Source organism: Talpa occidentalis, unplaced genomic scaffold, assembly GCF_014898055.3.
Source record: "Talpa occidentalis isolate TD23 unplaced genomic scaffold, MPIMG_talOcc4v2.1 talOcc4.4, whole genome shotgun sequence".
In the NCBI taxonomy this organism is placed as follows: Eukaryota; Metazoa; Chordata; class Mammalia; order Eulipotyphla; family Talpidae; genus Talpa; species Talpa occidentalis.
The window spans coordinates 4,372,021-4,389,073 of record NW_023604295.1 but is presented as its reverse complement, the minus strand read 5'-3'; the positions used below and the strand labels follow the sequence as shown (position 1 = coordinate 4,389,073).

At 38.3% G+C, this 17,053-nt stretch overlaps 1 protein-coding gene across 8 annotated transcripts in view; it reads left to right on the top strand.

The window, feature by feature from the left end:
- TTC3 (tetratricopeptide repeat domain 3) overlaps positions 1–17,053 on the top strand; it is a 106,840-nt gene that overhangs the window by 24,348 nt on the left and 65,439 nt on the right. For all 8 annotated transcript variants that reach the window (XM_037524954.2, XM_054700277.1, XM_037524956.2 and 5 more), the window contains 5 exons: positions 6,948–7,002; positions 13,157–13,319; positions 14,253–14,298; positions 15,126–15,246; positions 16,215–16,278. In XM_037524954.2, coding sequence (XP_037380851.1) covers positions 13,187–13,319; positions 14,253–14,298; positions 15,126–15,246; positions 16,215–16,278 — 364 coding nt within the window. In that variant the 5' untranslated portion in view covers positions 6,948–7,002; positions 13,157–13,186. The remainder of the gene's footprint in view (positions 1–6,947; positions 7,003–13,156; positions 13,320–14,252; positions 14,299–15,125; positions 15,247–16,214; positions 16,279–17,053) is intronic.

The following is a 17,053-nucleotide window of genomic DNA, read 5'->3' as shown; positions in this document are numbered from 1 at the left end:
GGTGAGGTATGTGTGGGGAAAATGTTTCATTCCAAAATGGTCAAAGTGCTGGTGCTGGTTTTAATGACAAATAGTCATTCCAGGTCTGCAGATGTTGCTCTTGGGGAATACAAGGGAGGAGGGGCTGGCTGAGGAAGAGGTGGGTGAAACTTGCCACCTCCTGCCGCAGCTTCTCCACACTGACTCCTGCTGGCTTGAGGAACGTGTGCGGGGTGTCCCAACGCCTGGCTTGGCGGAGAGGTGGTTTTTATTCTGGTCTTCTAGTTCACTTTTCAAATGCAATTTGGTAGTTAATGGAACATTTTGAATTGATAATTGTAATTGAAGTCATTAGAAATTTCCAGTTTAGAAGAGTATCTAGAAAAAGCAATCAGACATTTATCAGTAGTTCATAGTGTGTGTGATCAGGTTTTGCCCACTTATGTTTAGTTCATTCTGTGGCGCTCACCTGCGAAAAATTAAATTTTTTTGATGGCATGTGATAAATTTTGTAAGGGGAAATGTTATTGGACAAAGGAAGCTCAGACTTGGATGCATAATGAAATTTATAGACTTGATATTTCTTTGGACCTTTTGTTATTTAACTGTGCATCATGATACTCCCATCTCCTAGATCCTAGCCTGGATAAATAGACTCCAGTGACTTCTCTGGTTTTAATTTTTTTCTGAATTTCTCTGAGACCCAGAAGTATAAATCAATTATATGTTTCTATGGGAGTTTAAAATCCTACTGTGTGCAGCTTTCATGTGGGGGTGTTGTCAGTTGAATTCCTTTACTTTCTTATTTGTGTGGTCTGTTATAAGTCACTGAATTTGCTTTTGAAGAAAACATTAATTTTTTCAGTCTTAGGGCTGCACCACTTTTAAGAAAGCACTAAGAAATGCACATTATAAAAATACAAAAGAAAGGATTAATTCGAGTCTTGCTCAATTCAGACCCATGCCTCAGTCCTTGTCTTCAGGTTCATGTGTCTGTCCCTGTTTCTACTCCTGTAAGCACTTGGGCTGAGTCAAATGAAGTTGCCATTTTTATAACTTCAGAATACAGGCAGTTTCATTGGGTTCAGTGTAATATATGCATCTTTTGTTCTTAATACCTAGGGGCAGCCATAGGCACACCATTGCATGTCTTGATTTCTTTTTTGATACTTACATCTTGGAGTCTGTTGCATATCAGTGTATCTAGTGTTTCTTGGTCTTATTCATGATTGCGTAGTCTTAATAGGTTACTCATACTTAAGTTTGTACTGATGTATATATTTTCAGTTTCAAAAATTATACAGCTCTCTAGTGATTTTTCTTTTTATATTCTACACTCAGGTAAAACATATTTGTAGAAGATTCCTGATAAAATTCTTTTATCATAACCTTTTTATGAATTGCAAAATTCCTACATACTTAATATATTGTGCTTTGGAAAACTCAATAGCTTCTCTTCACCTCCTGAGTTCAGAATCAATTAAAAGAAGGAGACAGATAAATGGTAATCCAGTCTCACCTCCATTACTGATACAGTTGTTAGAGAACAGCCTACATCTGGTAGCAAAATGCCCTGTTATTCGTTCACCCATGGTTGCAGACAGAGCCAGGTAAACAGTGCCCCTGTGCGCTCAGAGCTTAGAGGCAGCGAGAATGCGAGAATGCGGTGAGTTTCTGGAGGTCTAAGGAGTGAGAACTGAGCCAACTAGGAGTAATGCCCCTCCCCCATATTTAGTTTCTATTCATGCGCATTAGGGAAAGAGCTCTGGAGTGATGAGCAAATCACCGTGGGAACTAGAGGAAAAGGAGTGTTTCTTCCTAACTTTTTAGGGCAAAATCTAGCATATTATATATAGGAGAAAGGTGGTGGCTAGAGAACGAAAACACTTTCCCATTTACATGTAATAAGTTATAGCATTTAGGCTGGAATTAGATTTCTGACCCTCTGGCGTGCTCACCACTGTGCACAGGCTGGGAGAGTAGATAGCCATTCTGTTTCCATAGGTGTCTTGTGCAGGGTATTGCTGCTGCTAGGCCACGCCTGCTGTCAGAGTGTTTGGATCCTGGGCTGCAGTCATTGGATGAGCAGTGGCGCCATGTAATTTCCTCTCCCCACTTTGCTTTAATATTGGAAAGTGTTCATTGGCTAGTAAATGGGGACTTGTTGGTGTTTATATGCATTTCTATGTTGTGATACAGCAGTTATAAGCAATATGGTGATATACTAGTAAATGAGAAAGTGTTAACATACATTTGTATGTTTATAACATGATTATAATACATAGCAATATATTGTGGTTATAGATATGATAGTGTATAAGAAGTGCTGAAGAATCCAACATTGATCAACAAATATTGGGTTTCTGTTTATAGATGATGACAGAAATGAGCAAAACCAGATGTCCCTGCATTCTAGACTATGGGCCAACGGTTTGAACAGTGGTGGGAGCAGCGTGGTAATTCATGGAGTGAATGGTCACCTGAATACAGGTGGAAGGGAGAGGTGGTCAGGGACCAGACTACATGAGGACCTTGTACACTACATGAAAACTGTTGACCTTTAACAGCATCGATAAGAGTAATTTTAAATTGAGGAGCAATAGCTTAGCTAGCACTTTAACAGGATCAATCCAGATGTAGTGAGGTGGGTAGGCATAGAGGTGATGCAATATGAATAGGAGGCTGTTTAACTCCAGGCTAGAGATGATGGTGGCTTGGAGCAGAATTTGAGATATTTGGGAGTAAAGTTGACAGAGTTTCTTACAGGTTGTAGTTGGAAAGTGAGGGAGAAGGTGGCAGTTGGGACTCTTCTGAGCTTTCTGCCTTCAGCAGCTTCATGAATTATAGGCCCCTGACAGTGGGAGACATATTTATAAGAAGTAGATCTTGACTTGGGCATACTGAGATAAAGTGTCCTTGAAGGATCTAAATTGGAATGCGAAGGCAATGAGGTCCTTACCCCTAGGACTCAAAGGAGAGGTTTGGGCAGCAGACAGACAGACGTTCAGCATGAGTAGGCTAGATGATCTGACGTTGCAGCGGTAGGTGAGGTTGCCTAGGGAAGTGGTCCACTGCAAATTGGAATCCCTTGAGCTTTGAAAAAATCCCCCACACCCTGTTCTGATTATTTAATCTGGGGTAAATTAATTAGGTATTGGGCTTTGAGAACACTCCCCCAGCCCAGATGGAATTTGCAACCAAGGTTGAGACCTGATATCCTTTAGTCTAGAGGAAGCATAAGCTGAGATGAGATCAGAAGAGGAAGTAAGATTGAGATTTGAGGGCCACTGTTACTGGTCAACTAGGAAAAGATGAGCCTGCACCGGAGACCACTGGTAGGTGCTGGAGAAGCAGTGTCAGTGCGGTGCCGTGGTAGTCAGTGAAGCAGTGCCTGGCAATGCCTGTTGCTGAGACCAGCTGGAATTTACATTTAGCTGTATGAACCATGTTGTTACCATGGGGGAGCTGGCAGTGGGAAGCTTGGGTTGGAGTGGGTTGGGAAACGAGAGTAAGGAGGTGGAGATGGCATGCACAGTTGGTAAAGGCATTTGGGGTAGAGGCCATGAGGAGTGGAACAGGTGTGCCACTGTATTAGAATGTTTTGGGCCGCAAACATCAGAAAACTGATGATGAAGAAAATAGCCTCATTCAGGAGTTCCAGAAGGTGACTTCCGCTTTGTGTATTTAGTGGCTCAATAGTATCACTAGGGCCTCCCCTGGTGGCGCAGTGGTTGAGCGCCGGGCTGCAGGGCTGCTCACAGCCTCTGCAGCGCTGGTTTGTTCCCCGGCTGGCGAGGGTCCCACCAAAAAAAAAAAAGTGAATTTTAAAATTAAATAAAAGATTTAAAAAAATAGTATTACTAAACAACTAGGTTTGCCAGTCCCTCTGTGTGTACCTTGGTCTCCCTCTGTGTGTACCTCTCTTAAGAGGACAGGACAGCTGCTGTAATTCAGGCATCAAACCAGATACCGCAGCGGAAGAAGGATGGCTCATCTTCAAGAACTGTTAAAATACATATGAAAAGTATAGTTCATCAGTGTATAGGTGAACTTTCCAGAAACCAGGTATCAGAGCAAGAACCCAGTATTCCAGAAGCTCCCTGTAGCCCTCCCTGTAGTCACTGCCTGCCTCCTCAGGGTAACTATTCTTCCAGCTTTCAGCACCATAGCTTTATTTTGCCCGTTTTTGTGTAGTATAAACAGACTCGTATAGTATGTGCTCTTTTCTGTTTGGCTTTCAGCGTTGATTTTGAGATCCATATTGTTGCATGTAATTGTGAAGTGTTCATCTGTTGCATGAATATACCATGTTTTACCCATTCTGTTGTTGATGGACATTTGGGTAGTTTCTAGTATTTGGCTTTTACAGATAGTAACGTTGTGAACATTTTTAGAGCAGATAAGTGGAGTTGCTGGGACAGTGTGCTATTATCCAGCTTTAGAACATAATTTCCAGTGTGGTTGGGTCATGTACACGCCTGCCAGCAGCATATGCCAGTTTCAGTTCCACATCCTTGCTAACACTTATTATTTTGTGTCATTTAATTTAGACATTTTGGTGGGTATATAGAGCTGTGATTTTAATTTGCATTTTAAGTTGATAAAGAATATTCAGTTGAACATCTTTTCATATGCTTGTTGACCACTTGGATATTCCCTTTTATGAAGTGCCTATTAAAACATTTTGCTTTATTTTTTCGAGTTGAATGTCTTTTTCAATTGTAGTTTTGAAAAAATTTTGGATGTAAGTCATTGGTCACATATATGCATCTTCTCACATTCTGTGGCTTGCCTTTTCACTTCTTTTTTTCTTCACAACCAGAAGTTACTAGTTTTAAAATAATACATTTAATCTTTTTTTTTCTTTATGGTAAACATTTTTTGTGTTCTGCTTCAAATATTTGCCTACTCTAAGGTCACTAGCCTTTCTGCTCCTTCTGGAAATTGCTCATTGAGCCTTGGTACTCAGGTCTGTAGTCCACTCGGAGTCCTCTGTAGTGTGAATTCTGTTCCAAGACTCAGATGTCCTGCTGATCCAGCACTTTCCTTAGGAGTCTGTTTCCTCCACACACGGCAGGGTTACCTCTGTTGTAGGTCAGGTGACTGGGTAAGACTTTTGGGTTCTCTGTGCTGTTGTGTTGATGGCTCCTCTACCCTTAGATGGTCTTTTAGTAGGTGTTGGTGTCTGGTAGTGTGAGTTTCCTAGTGTTGTGGCAATGTCTTTAAGAATGATAAACCCCCTCAGGTCTCGGTGGCCAACACTACCCCTAAACCCATCAATGGAAAAGAGAGTGGGATTGCTGCATTGGGGTAAAGTAAATAAGAATTACCTCTAAATCATGTAGTGAGGTAGACCCTCACAACAAAAGTAACCAGGTAGCACAGAGGAGTAGCTGTTGAATAAGTTACCAGCAGTGTTTGCTTAGGTTTCAAGACATTTATTTAATTTTTTAAAAATTCATTTATATATATTTTACATCATTGTTTTATTTTGTGTTATTTTTAAAGAGTGATCTGAGAATATTAAAAGTTGGTGAAGGTGGCATAGCAAATAGATGTATTTACTCCACTGAACTGTATTTATGAAACAGTTTAAATTGTAAATTATATGTTGGATATATTTTGCCACAATAAAAAAATGATGGGATAGAGTCTAGAGATGAAATGGTTAATTTTATAGGTGAGAGAAGTGATAATTTATATTGTAAAGATGATGGAATTTTCTGGAACAAGTGGAAGAATTGGCCATATAAGGAAGAATAGGAACATCTCTAACAGTAGAGGAGAAGAGATGGGGCTGGCAGTGGGTTTGTCTTTAGGTTTGGTAGTAGGAAATCGAGTCCTTTTTAATGGCTCCAGTTTACACTCTGAATTTATAGCAGAGCTTATCTGCTGACAGAAGGGGAAGCTGGAAGTTTGTGGAATGGACACAAGGTTTGAAATGATCATTTTACAAAGTTAAAGAATAATTTGATGTAAAACGATTGCTTGACAGTGTTGAAGGCCCCTTGGATTGTTGTAATTGTGCAGTGGTGCTGCCTGTGCTTTGCGCTAATGTTCTCCAGCCCCTGATTGAGGTCTGGAGAAAGCAGAAAGTGGGCTTGATCTAGAGTTGGGGTTTGTCATAGCAGAACATAAACGTTGGGACAGAGAAGTACAAAAAATTTGTATGCATGTATGAAATGATGAGCCAGCAAATCTTAAGCTTGATAAATAAAGAAGTAGAAAGATCAAGTGGGTCAGTCAGAGTGTTGCACACCCTGGGGAAATGAAGCCTAGAAACTGAGACTGAGCTTTGGATCTGTTAGTATTTGACATCTTGCAAAGCACTGTATTTTTTTTTTTTTTTAAATCTTTGGTTTTTTTAAAATTTATATATATTTTACATCATTGTTTATTTTTCAAAGCACTATTTTTTAACATAGTGTGTGACATAGTATCTACCTTAAAGCAGGATTATCCTCATTTTGTAGCTATTTTAAAGACTATTTTAAATAAACTTTAAAGATATTTTAAAGTTATTAGTCTCTCTGAGCTAATAACTTCCAGATAGCCCCAAGAAGAGTTGTGTTGAATTGGACTTATCTGTGGTTTCAAGCCCTGGCGTGCAGATTGTCTGCTGTAGCTTAGCTCATGTGTTGTGTAAAAGACCTGGGAATTATATTTCTGGAGATGAGAAGTCTTGTGAACATGCACAAATATGTAATAATTAGGCATAGATAAAATATGTGTAGGAATTACTTAAAAAATATTAAAAGTAGTCATTCCTGGGTAGTTGTGATTGTGTTTTATTTTTCTGTATTTTCCAAATTTCCTATAATGGACATAAATTGTATGGATTTTTAAAAATTAGGAAAATAAGTTTTTAATTAGAGAATATGGAAAATTCAAACAGTGCAAAAAGATGCACATTACATACTTTTATAATAAAAAATGTTTGGATATTTATATCTTGTTTTTATTTTTAGAAATGCACTTGGTGATGGAAAGAGAGCCACTATTCTGAAGAGCAGTTGGACAAAGGTAGGTTTCTTTAATATTTTACATTGGGCAAATAATGCCGTACTACTTTGTGGAAAATCTGTTCACAAAGTTGTAAAGTGTATGTGGATTTGTGTGTTCAAGTGCTGGGTACAGTGATATGGAGCTCAGGAATGTGACTGGAGACTTCAGTCCCGCCGTCAGAAAGGAGTGAGTAGCCACTAGAAGATGGAGGATCCTGAGGTGGATACCTTGAGATGCATCTGCACATTCTGGGTGGAGTAAAAATACCTAACCTTGAAAAGTGAGACTTAAAACTTAGACAGGATCATAGGAACTTTGTGACCTTGAGGTGGGGAAGTTCTCTTAAATAATGCAACAGGCACACATCCCCAATGGGAATACGACGTGGGGTGGATTTGGCTAGATCAAACTCAAGTTCTGTATGTCAAAAGACACTATGAATGAAATAGTGGACTGTAAGGAGATAATGCTTAATACATCTGATAGGATTTGTATTCAGAATGTGCAAAAAAGTAAAATAAATAAGAAACCCAGCAGAAAATGGGCCAGTAAGAGAAAGACCCATTTCACATCAGCAGAATCCTGAATGGGCAATAGAAATACCTGTGTTCTATTTCCTAGTCATTAAAATTGTACAGGGAAAGAAAAATGAAATCAAGAGAACAGAATAGCCTGCAAACAGAGCTCGTGTATATATGTGAATAAGTGAATGTGATACTCTTTGGGATTTTCAGATTGGCAAAAATTAAAAAGACCAGTAGTCCTGAGTATTTGTGGAGTGTTTGTACAACTCACCTGAACTAACAGGAACCCTCAGTAAACTGGTGGAGTATGAATTTGTTACAGCCAGTTTGCAAAATATTATCATGAATGTGGTGAATTACTTTATTCTAAGTGTATGTACCTCGAATACACACGGTGAGGGGTGCAGGGTTGGCATTGCAGCATTGTTTTAAAGGCACAGAATTGCAAATACTAAATATTCTTAACTCATTACAGCAGCCATGACTATGGTAGTGTTACTTGATCAAAGTGGTTACTGTGATCTGTCTGATCTGACATCTGTCTTGAACCCCCATTATTTCTGCTGCCTTGCTGCTGTTGCTTTCACCTTGTGCATTCTGTGTTGCTTGTTGGTCTTCTCACCGTTTCTCAAACATCCACTACCAGACTATTTGCTCTTGCCTCTGCCTGGAATGGGAACACCTTTCTCCAGAGCATCAGCATTAGTTCCCTTATTTCCTTCCCTTGTTACTGAAAGTCCTTTCAGTGAAACCTTCCCTGCCACATTACTAAAAAGCCAAACCTGTCCCTTATTGACATTTCCTGCCCTCTTTCCCTTTACATTTTGCTCTCATTATTCAGCCTGCTGTCTGTACTATTTCAGCTGTGGTGGTTATTGTGCATCTTCCCACATAGCTCCATGAGGGCAGGTGTTTTTTTTGTTTGTTGGTTCATTTTTTAATCCAAATTGCTTGGCACATAGAAGGCACTTACTAGTAAATACTTACTGATTTAGTGAGTAAAAGAATCAGTGAGTTCACTGGCTTATCAATATTTATAACTTAAACTATTGCATGAAAACGAAACAGTAATAGCACAATATAAACTAGAAAAATACTCGTCAAATTCATGATTATGTTTGATTCTGGGAAGTGAGAGAGGGAAACTGGAGATTAGAGAGGGACTAGAGGAGGTTTTAGCCATGTCTGTGGTATTATTTCCTGAATAACAAGAATGTGAAGCAAATATAATAAAATGTGTCTGTAGTTAATTTGTAGGTGTTATCTTTTAGTCTCTGTATTGTCCTGAATCATAAAATGTCCCCCCAAAATTTTTAAGAGAGCTTCAAATAAGACACACTTCTTTCCTGCTTCATTCCTGGCTTTACATAGCCTCTTTTTACAATCAAAGTGAGTGGAATCATAGGGTTTTAGGACTGATTTAGGTGATTTAGGAGTGTATTTGACTCTGGAGATTGTGAATTTCTCCAGGTAGACTTGTACATCCAAAGTTTGATGTCACTTTTTAAATGCCTCACTTTATAGATGAAGAAATTGAGTCCCAGAAAGGTACAGTGACTCCTGCAGAGTCCTGCAAGTAAAAGACAAGCAGGATTGGGAATCCAGCATGGGATGTGCTTCTGTTCAAGGGTGATGGTTTGTTGCTTTTTCTTTGTCAGTCATTTGTTGTGCTCCAGGTGAGTCCACTCATCACTGAACCTGACATTGGGCAGGTGCTCTGTAACTGCTTCTAGGATGAATGGCTGATAGAATTCTTCATACTGAAACCCAGACCATCATATTGTTTTTTCAGAGACACTTTTGGCTATTTCAGCCTGTTATCTACCTAGAAAGAATGCTGAAACTTTCTGAATTATGTTGAGGATCTTTTTTTTTTTTAAAGATGTAAAAGATTTATTTATTTATGCATACAAGAACTGGGGTACAGGCCAGAGGTGTGGGGGGTGAGAGGATTCACCAGAGACAGAGTGGGAAGCAGAACTGGCAGACTGACTAAAATACACTGTTGGGGGAGCAGCGGGTGAGTCAGGAGAGGTCTGCTGTGCCATGTGGGTAGCTCCCTGGCCAGGGCTCGAACTTGTGCTGCAGAGGCTGTGGATAGCTTCAAAGGTTGTGTCTTAACACCTTGTGCCACCAGGGAGGCCCTATGTTGAGGATCTTACGTAGAATGTTTATTACCGGCTTAATTTCTTGAGCACTTTGCTTAAAAAAAAAAAAAAAATCTGCTTTCCAAAGCAGATTTAGGGTCATAGTAAAATTAAGAAGTACAGTTATTTCCATAGAACCTCTTCTGCCCTCCCCCACCCCAGTGGTCCCCACCAGAGTTTTACATTTGTTACAATCCAAGACCTTACATTGACCCATTATTACCACGCAAAATCCATAGCTTATTTTAGGATTTTCTCTTGGTGTTGTACATTCTGTGGCTTTGAACAAATATGTAACAACACATGTCCACCAATGTCATATCAGAGTAGTTTCACTGCTGTAAGTGTCTTCGGTTCTCTGCCTGTTCCCCTCTCCTTCCCTTCAAGCTCTGGTCTTCTTATTCTCTGCATAGTCTTGCCTTTTCCACAATGAAATGTAGTTGGGATCATACAGTGTGTAGTCATTTCAGATTAGCTTCTTTCACTTGCTAATAAGCCCTTTAGGTTCCTTCAGGAATTGGTAGTTCATTTCTTTTTACCACTGAATAATATTTCATTGTATGAATGTACCAGTTTACCCATCACCTGCTGGGTTTACTTTCGAGTTTTGGCAATCATGAATAAAGCTGCCAAAAATGTTGATGTGTAGGTTTTTGGGTAGATTTAAGTTTTCAGTTCATTTGGGAATGCCAGAGAGCACGATGACGAGATCACATGATGAAACTGTGTTTAGTTCTGTGGCAAACTGCCAAACTGTCCTCCAAATTGACTATATTTTGCATTCCCACTATAATAATGAAAAAGTTTTTATTGTTTCACATCCTTATCAGCCTTTGATGTTACCAGTATTTTGGATATTTTGACCCTTCTGATAGGTGTGTGCTGGTACCTCATTAATTACATTCCCTGATGTCATGTGATTCAGAGTGTTATTTTCAGTTCTTACTTGCTCTCTGTCTAGTTTGTTAAGGTGTCTTTGATCCATTTTTTAACTGATTGTTTTTTCATTGTTGAGATTTAAGAATTCTTTATCAGTTGTTACTTTTGCAAATGTCTTCTGGACTGTAACTTAACAGCCTCATTCTCTTGACATTGTCTTTCACAGAGCAGAAGTTTTTCATTTTAATTAATGCTAGTTATCAGTGTTTCATGAATCATGCATCTGATTTTGTATCTAAAACACCGTTACTGTACCCAAGGTACAGTATTATGTTTTGGTAGTTAAATAGTTTTGTGTTACACATTTAGGCTTTGTGGGAGGTGTAAGGTCTGTGTCTGGATTCATGTTTTTGCATGTAGATACTTATTTCTTTGCACTGCTTGTTCAAACAACTATCTTCCTTCCATTGTGTTGCTTTTTCTCTGTTGTCAAAGATCAGTTGACTATACTTATGTGGGTGCTCTCATTTTTTAAATTGGGATGTTTTATGATATATCATGATTACAAAATATTTGTGTAAATTAAAAACAGCTGGAATATACTAACAAAATTTGGTAATTATTTGTTGAGGCCATCTTCCATTTGTTTTTCCAGAAGAAAAAGCTCGTAGTTTAATCTTTAAGAGCAAAAATAGTCTGTACAAGGTGTATTTTTTTGTTTTATGAGAATCCTCTTACTTTAGAATTGATTATGAGCCAGAGTCTGTTGAGGCATGCCCCTAGGATGTGAACCTACACAGAAAGGTACTATGGAGGGTTCTTTTTTGGGGTGGGCCATTTTTTTCTTCCTTCTTTCCAGACAGAGAAGACTGGTGCATTGTCAACTGGACATGCTTTCAGACTTAAGAGAGGGGGTCACTGTGTCCTAAAGGATGAGAAGTTTTATGGCATAACCAGCAGGATATTTGTTGACATTCTGTGTGCTCTGCCTTTTGATGTGTGTGATACAGGACACAAACCAGTAACTTCGCAAATGTTCTTAGCCTTTTCATTTTGAGGGGGTGTTCAGGCATTTGGGGCAAATGACAAAACCCAATGTAGATTTGGCATCAGTAGAAAGGGAATTTGTTGGCTTACATAACTGAAAAGTCTAGGGCAGCTTCCGGTGTGGTTGTCCCCACATTGCTGCGCATTTTTCTTTCTGTGTGTCACCTGTTTGTCACTGTGCTTCCCGTTTGTGAGCTTCATTTCCAGTCTTTTTTCTGTTTCATTTTTTTTGTGGATTCTGTTGCTATGTCCTCAGAATCACTGATTTTTTCTTCTGTGATGTCTGATCTGCCTTTATTTTCATCAATATATTTTTCATCTTAAGTTCTGTGGCTTTCACCTCTGGCAGTTTAATTTGAGTATATTTCATGTCTTAACATGTTTAATTTTTCTTTTAAATTCTTGAACACATGGAATGTGCTGAGTAGTTACATAGAAACAGTTCAATTCTTTGGGGTCTTGTTTTAAGCTTTGTTAGATGGGACCACAGTGGCATTTGGTCTCAAGTTAAATTTTTCTCCATAACTGAGGCAGAATTTTTTTTGGTACTCTCACAGTTCCTGTGGAACTTAGGTGGGGTTGGTGTGCCAGAGCAGGGCATGAGGTCTGCGCTAGCACAGGCCCTTAGGATTATTTCTGTCTGTTAGTGAAGTCTTCCCTTTCTGAAAAGTGTCACTATTTCTGACTTGTATTTCCTCAGACAATCAGAATGTCATCGTAAAATGCATACTAAAGAGAAAAGAGCTCAGGATTCTTTGTTCTGTTTCTTGCCTCTTTGACTCTCCTCCAGTGGAGCTACTGTGCAGAAGATGGAGGGGGAGATTGGTTTGTGAGTAGGTAGATGAGGGCGTGGTTGAGTTAGCTTCAGGTTTGGTAATACTCGTTTTCTAGGTCAAGAAGTTCATGCTTGATAATAGATTTCCCACAGTGCACAAATGGAGCCAGCCAGAGCAGTGGTTCTGTGGTAGAAAGCACATCCAAAAAACACAGTCATGGGAATGAAGAGTAAATCAGTGTTGTTTGACCTTTTCTTAAAGCCATGAAATACACTTAAGAGACAGACTAAAAGCTGGTTTAGACAGACATGGGTGGGAGATTTAACCTGATGCACCCTTTATCTGTGCCCATGTTCTTGAAAAGGTTTGGAAAAGTACCAGCTCTAAAATTCTGATTTCTGAAATGTAGGGAATGTAATGATTTAGAGGCCACTCTTGCCTTCAAGTATTTTGGAAAAAAAAAAAAAAGTTATTTATTAATAATGATCTTTTTTAAACTTTATTTAGCACAAAATCATTACCCTTTTCTGATAATGTATAACATAGGTTTAATTCTTTTCTTGGGGGTACAAAAGTTTCTTTAGCAAAAATGCTAATCTCTAATCAGTTGTTAAGTTATTATAAATACTATTCATAAATTTTCACTTAGCTCATCTGAGGTATAACTATTTTTATTTTTCATTGATAGGGTCCTAATCTAATAATTTAAACAAGTCAGTTTTCAAGCAATATTTTTTTTCTTATCTATTTTCTTCAAGTATATTTTTGAGAAAAAAATACATTTATCTTTTTGGAACAGGGTCATTATCGTTATTGTGATGCTCTTTCTATGCTGGGGGAATATGACTGGGCCCTGCAAGCAAACATAAAAGCTCAAAAACTCTGTAAAAATGACCCTGAGGGAATCAAGGATCTAATTCAGCAGCATGTAAAGTTACAAAAACACATAGAAGACCTGCAAGGTATTTCACCTAAGATTCTTTTGGTTACGGTCGAATTCCCTTTAAAACTTTTGAAGGTGGGTTTCTTGGATTAATGGAGGACCAGAAAATCACTTCTGAGATGATTTGTATTTATTTTGTTATGTTATCTTGGTCAGGTCACTGAAGTTTTCCTCTATCTTTGTAGAGTTATATTAGTGTTATATTCCATTTGTAATCATAAATGATTTGTAGTTTTTATTTGAAACAGGCATCAACAAACTGTTATTATCTGTAAGAAAATATGCCTTCTAGAAATTTTGAATAAAGGAAAGCCTTTTTGAAACAACTTTTTTTCCCTTCCATTATTGAAGTTATTCCCTAAATACAAAACTCTTCAGTAGAGTTGCTTAATGTTTTTGTACCAAGCTTGTGGCTATTTCTATAGCATGCGGAACATAGACGTGTGTCAGAATAGATTTGTGCAGTCTGGGAACTCTAGATTTTCATTCTGCTCGTATTTTCTCACCTGTCACTATGCTCTCTCCAATGACGGAAACACTTTACACTTTCAGCCTGTCGGTCTTCCCTGTTTTTCCTTCTTTGGACATTCAGTGTTTTAGGCAGCTGAGCTGAGTAGTTCTATTTCACTAGTAGATGTTGCTATCTAACAGAACTTAATTCTAAGATTGTGAGCTCCTTGAAGACAGGTAGCATCTCTGATTCAAGTTTATATGCTGTTGCATCTAGTCAGTGATCACATATAAAGGTTTGTGTAACATTCTGTTGACACCCTCCTAAAGCTTAAAGACATCTAGAAATACCAAATTGCTTAGGTTTATTTTTCAGTTCTCTGTATTTGATGTTCTTATGATCAGCCTAAAGGAAATTTGAAAGTCTTTTAAAATCAGTATTGGCCAATTCACTTATTACTCTTTGTGTGTGTGTATGTGTGTGTGATTGATTTTTTTATAGGTCGAACACCAACTAGGAATCCAATTAACGCCTTTTACGAAAGCAGGTGAGTTAGTATCAATCAGGTCAGTAGCTGTTGTTACTTGGAATGGCTTTGTCCTGTGAGTTTGAGAATCACTTTGATGCTTTATTAAAGTGTCCACAACAGCAACAATAGTGAAGTTTGGAATGGAAGGAAGAACGGTGGTTTTTAGTGTTCATGTGTAAGATCATGTGACTTTGAATTGTCAGACTTATTTTGCCAACTTTGATAACAGTGTGTGTGTGTGTGTATTTGTGCGTATATATCCTAACCCTTTTGATAAAGAGGGATGAAAAATTAATTGAATATTACTATACTTCACCAGAACCAGTTTTAGCCATGAGGGTCCTGGCAGCAGAGAGCAGGGCATTGCTTGTGCTTTTTACCCTTCACTTCTGTTCCGAAAACATCTACCACCATAGGCTAAGACAACTCTTTTGAGAAACAGGCAGAAGATAGACTTGAGTATGCTCACAAGAAAACAAATAGCTTATTTGGCAATTAAAATAGATCAAGCTTTTCCTATATGATTTACTTGTGTAAAATACTGATACTGTTCAATGTAAAACAGGGAGACTGGAAATTAAAGTGTAGTTCTAGTTTCATAATGTTATTATACAGTGTTACTTCAATAAATTTTAAAATTCTGCTTTGTCTTTTTCATGCCAAATTAAAAATAGTGTTTATGTATATAAAGCAGTCTCAGAGCTCTAGATTCTTTTAAAAACAATGTTATCCTTGGTTTCAAGGAAAAAAAGGATATAATTATGGGGGCCTTTTTGCTTAAAGGATAGCTTTTAAAAATTCACTTTAATAAGAATAAAGTGACTGTTTCTTTTATCCCCACTCAGGGCCTGCATACCTAGTTTAGCAGCACCTGCTTTTAGTACTTCACTTAACTTTGTGGAGACCAAAAAATATTCCAGAAAAACTAACCGCGAAATGGCAAACGGTCGTAATCAAAATCTAAAGGTAGGTACAGTTTAAAATTAAAATAATTTCAAATGTAGTGGTCCCATGTTTTTACAATAATATTTTGGGGATAATGGAAACTGTTTTGGTGATATTCTGAACCTTCCTGTTGATATCAAGAGAACAGTTCTCTCTTTTTAGTAAATAATTTGATTACCTCCTACAACTACATGCAGATGCTATTTAAGCATTACAGACTTTCTTATGAAATCAGATTTGTGTGTTTTCAAAATATTTTTTCTAAATATCATTTTGCCACGTGGATAGGTCTCTTTGCATGGTCTTCCTTCATGGCTTCCAGTCAGTCGTTTGGGAGTAAGGGACAGTGGGGTCTAGTGTCCAGTTCACCCGACCCCTTATAATGCTTTGGATTTTTCTCTTCCTCCCATTTCCCTTTTGCAGTTTACTTGACTGGCTGGCACTGCCCCAGCTCACCCACACAATTCGTGCTGTGCTGGGCCTGGGAGGCACCTCATCCCCATCTCTGCCCAAGGTATTTCTGCAGCCTCTGTTGTTCTTAGCAGTGGTGCTTGGCAGAACCTTGGTTTGGTGCTTTCTTCAGGGCACCTCTAGGCTTCTAGTCTGGCTCTGTGATCAGGGTCCCAGATGATCTCTAAGCGAGTTTTTTCCTTTACTCTAGTGTACTCAGAGCTCAGCAGATACCTCCCAGAGGCTGTGTTCACTGAGGGTCAGGGACCTTCGGAAAGCTGTGATAGTATCATTCAATACAAACACTCACTGACCAACCTGTCAGGAGGTATCAGAAATGGGATTATCATGAAGAATGTGTCAAGTTATATCATACTCTCTTATCATTAGTTATTACTTGGTTTGTTTATTCATCTAGGCTGGGTATTCTAGGAGCATGCATAAATTGTGTCTTTTTTTTTCCTGTTGTATTATTTTGCTATTGAACTCTTCATGGCAGTAGTTTTTTGAAGTCTCACTAATTTTATTTTTGTGGGTAGGTGGTAGATGAGGCTTTGAAGGTAGATGATTGTGACTGTCATCCTGAACTTCTACCTCCATCAGGTGAGTCTTTTTTCTTACGTGATTTGTTCCTGAGTTACATCAACTTTCATACCTGAAATTTGCACCAGCCTTGCTTGTGTTTGCTGCTGTTCTGTTATTACTTTATAAAGTTGAGCAACTCAAATACCTTCTTGAATTCAATGCTCAACCTTTTCATTTTATTTAATAAATTTAATTAGTGAAATTAAATAAAAAGGGTTGGAAGAAAACAAGAAACTCTTCTTGGTCTGCTACCTAATTTCCATTAGTTTGAAGTTTCTCAACCTTTGATTCATTATATCTGCCCTGTCCAAGAAGTCTTTTAGACTTTTTGTTTATTGTCCCCCCCCATACAATTTTATACCACAGATGTTTATCTGTAATAATACATCTGTGCTTCATATTAAAAATTGAGATTTTTTTATTTTTATTTTCCCATAATCAGTTGTCACCCTGTTGGAAGGAGATAGCCCCTGTTGAGAATTGCACTTCTTGGTGTGCATTTATGCATGTGTTAAATATGCAGATGTGTCAGGGCCTTGTTTATTTGATATTATAGCGAAATGAAGGGTTCTGGAGACACAAATATTCACATTTCTTTAATTTCCTCAGTTTCCCTTTATACTACTATATATATATATTATTTTTTTTTAAAGATTTATTTATTTATTTATACATGCACTGGGTACAGTCAGAAGCGCGGGAGGGTGAGAGAATTCAACAGAGCCAGAGCGGGGAGCAGAGCAGGCAGAAGGACCGAAGTACACTGCTGAGGGGAGCAGCAGGCGGCAGGAGA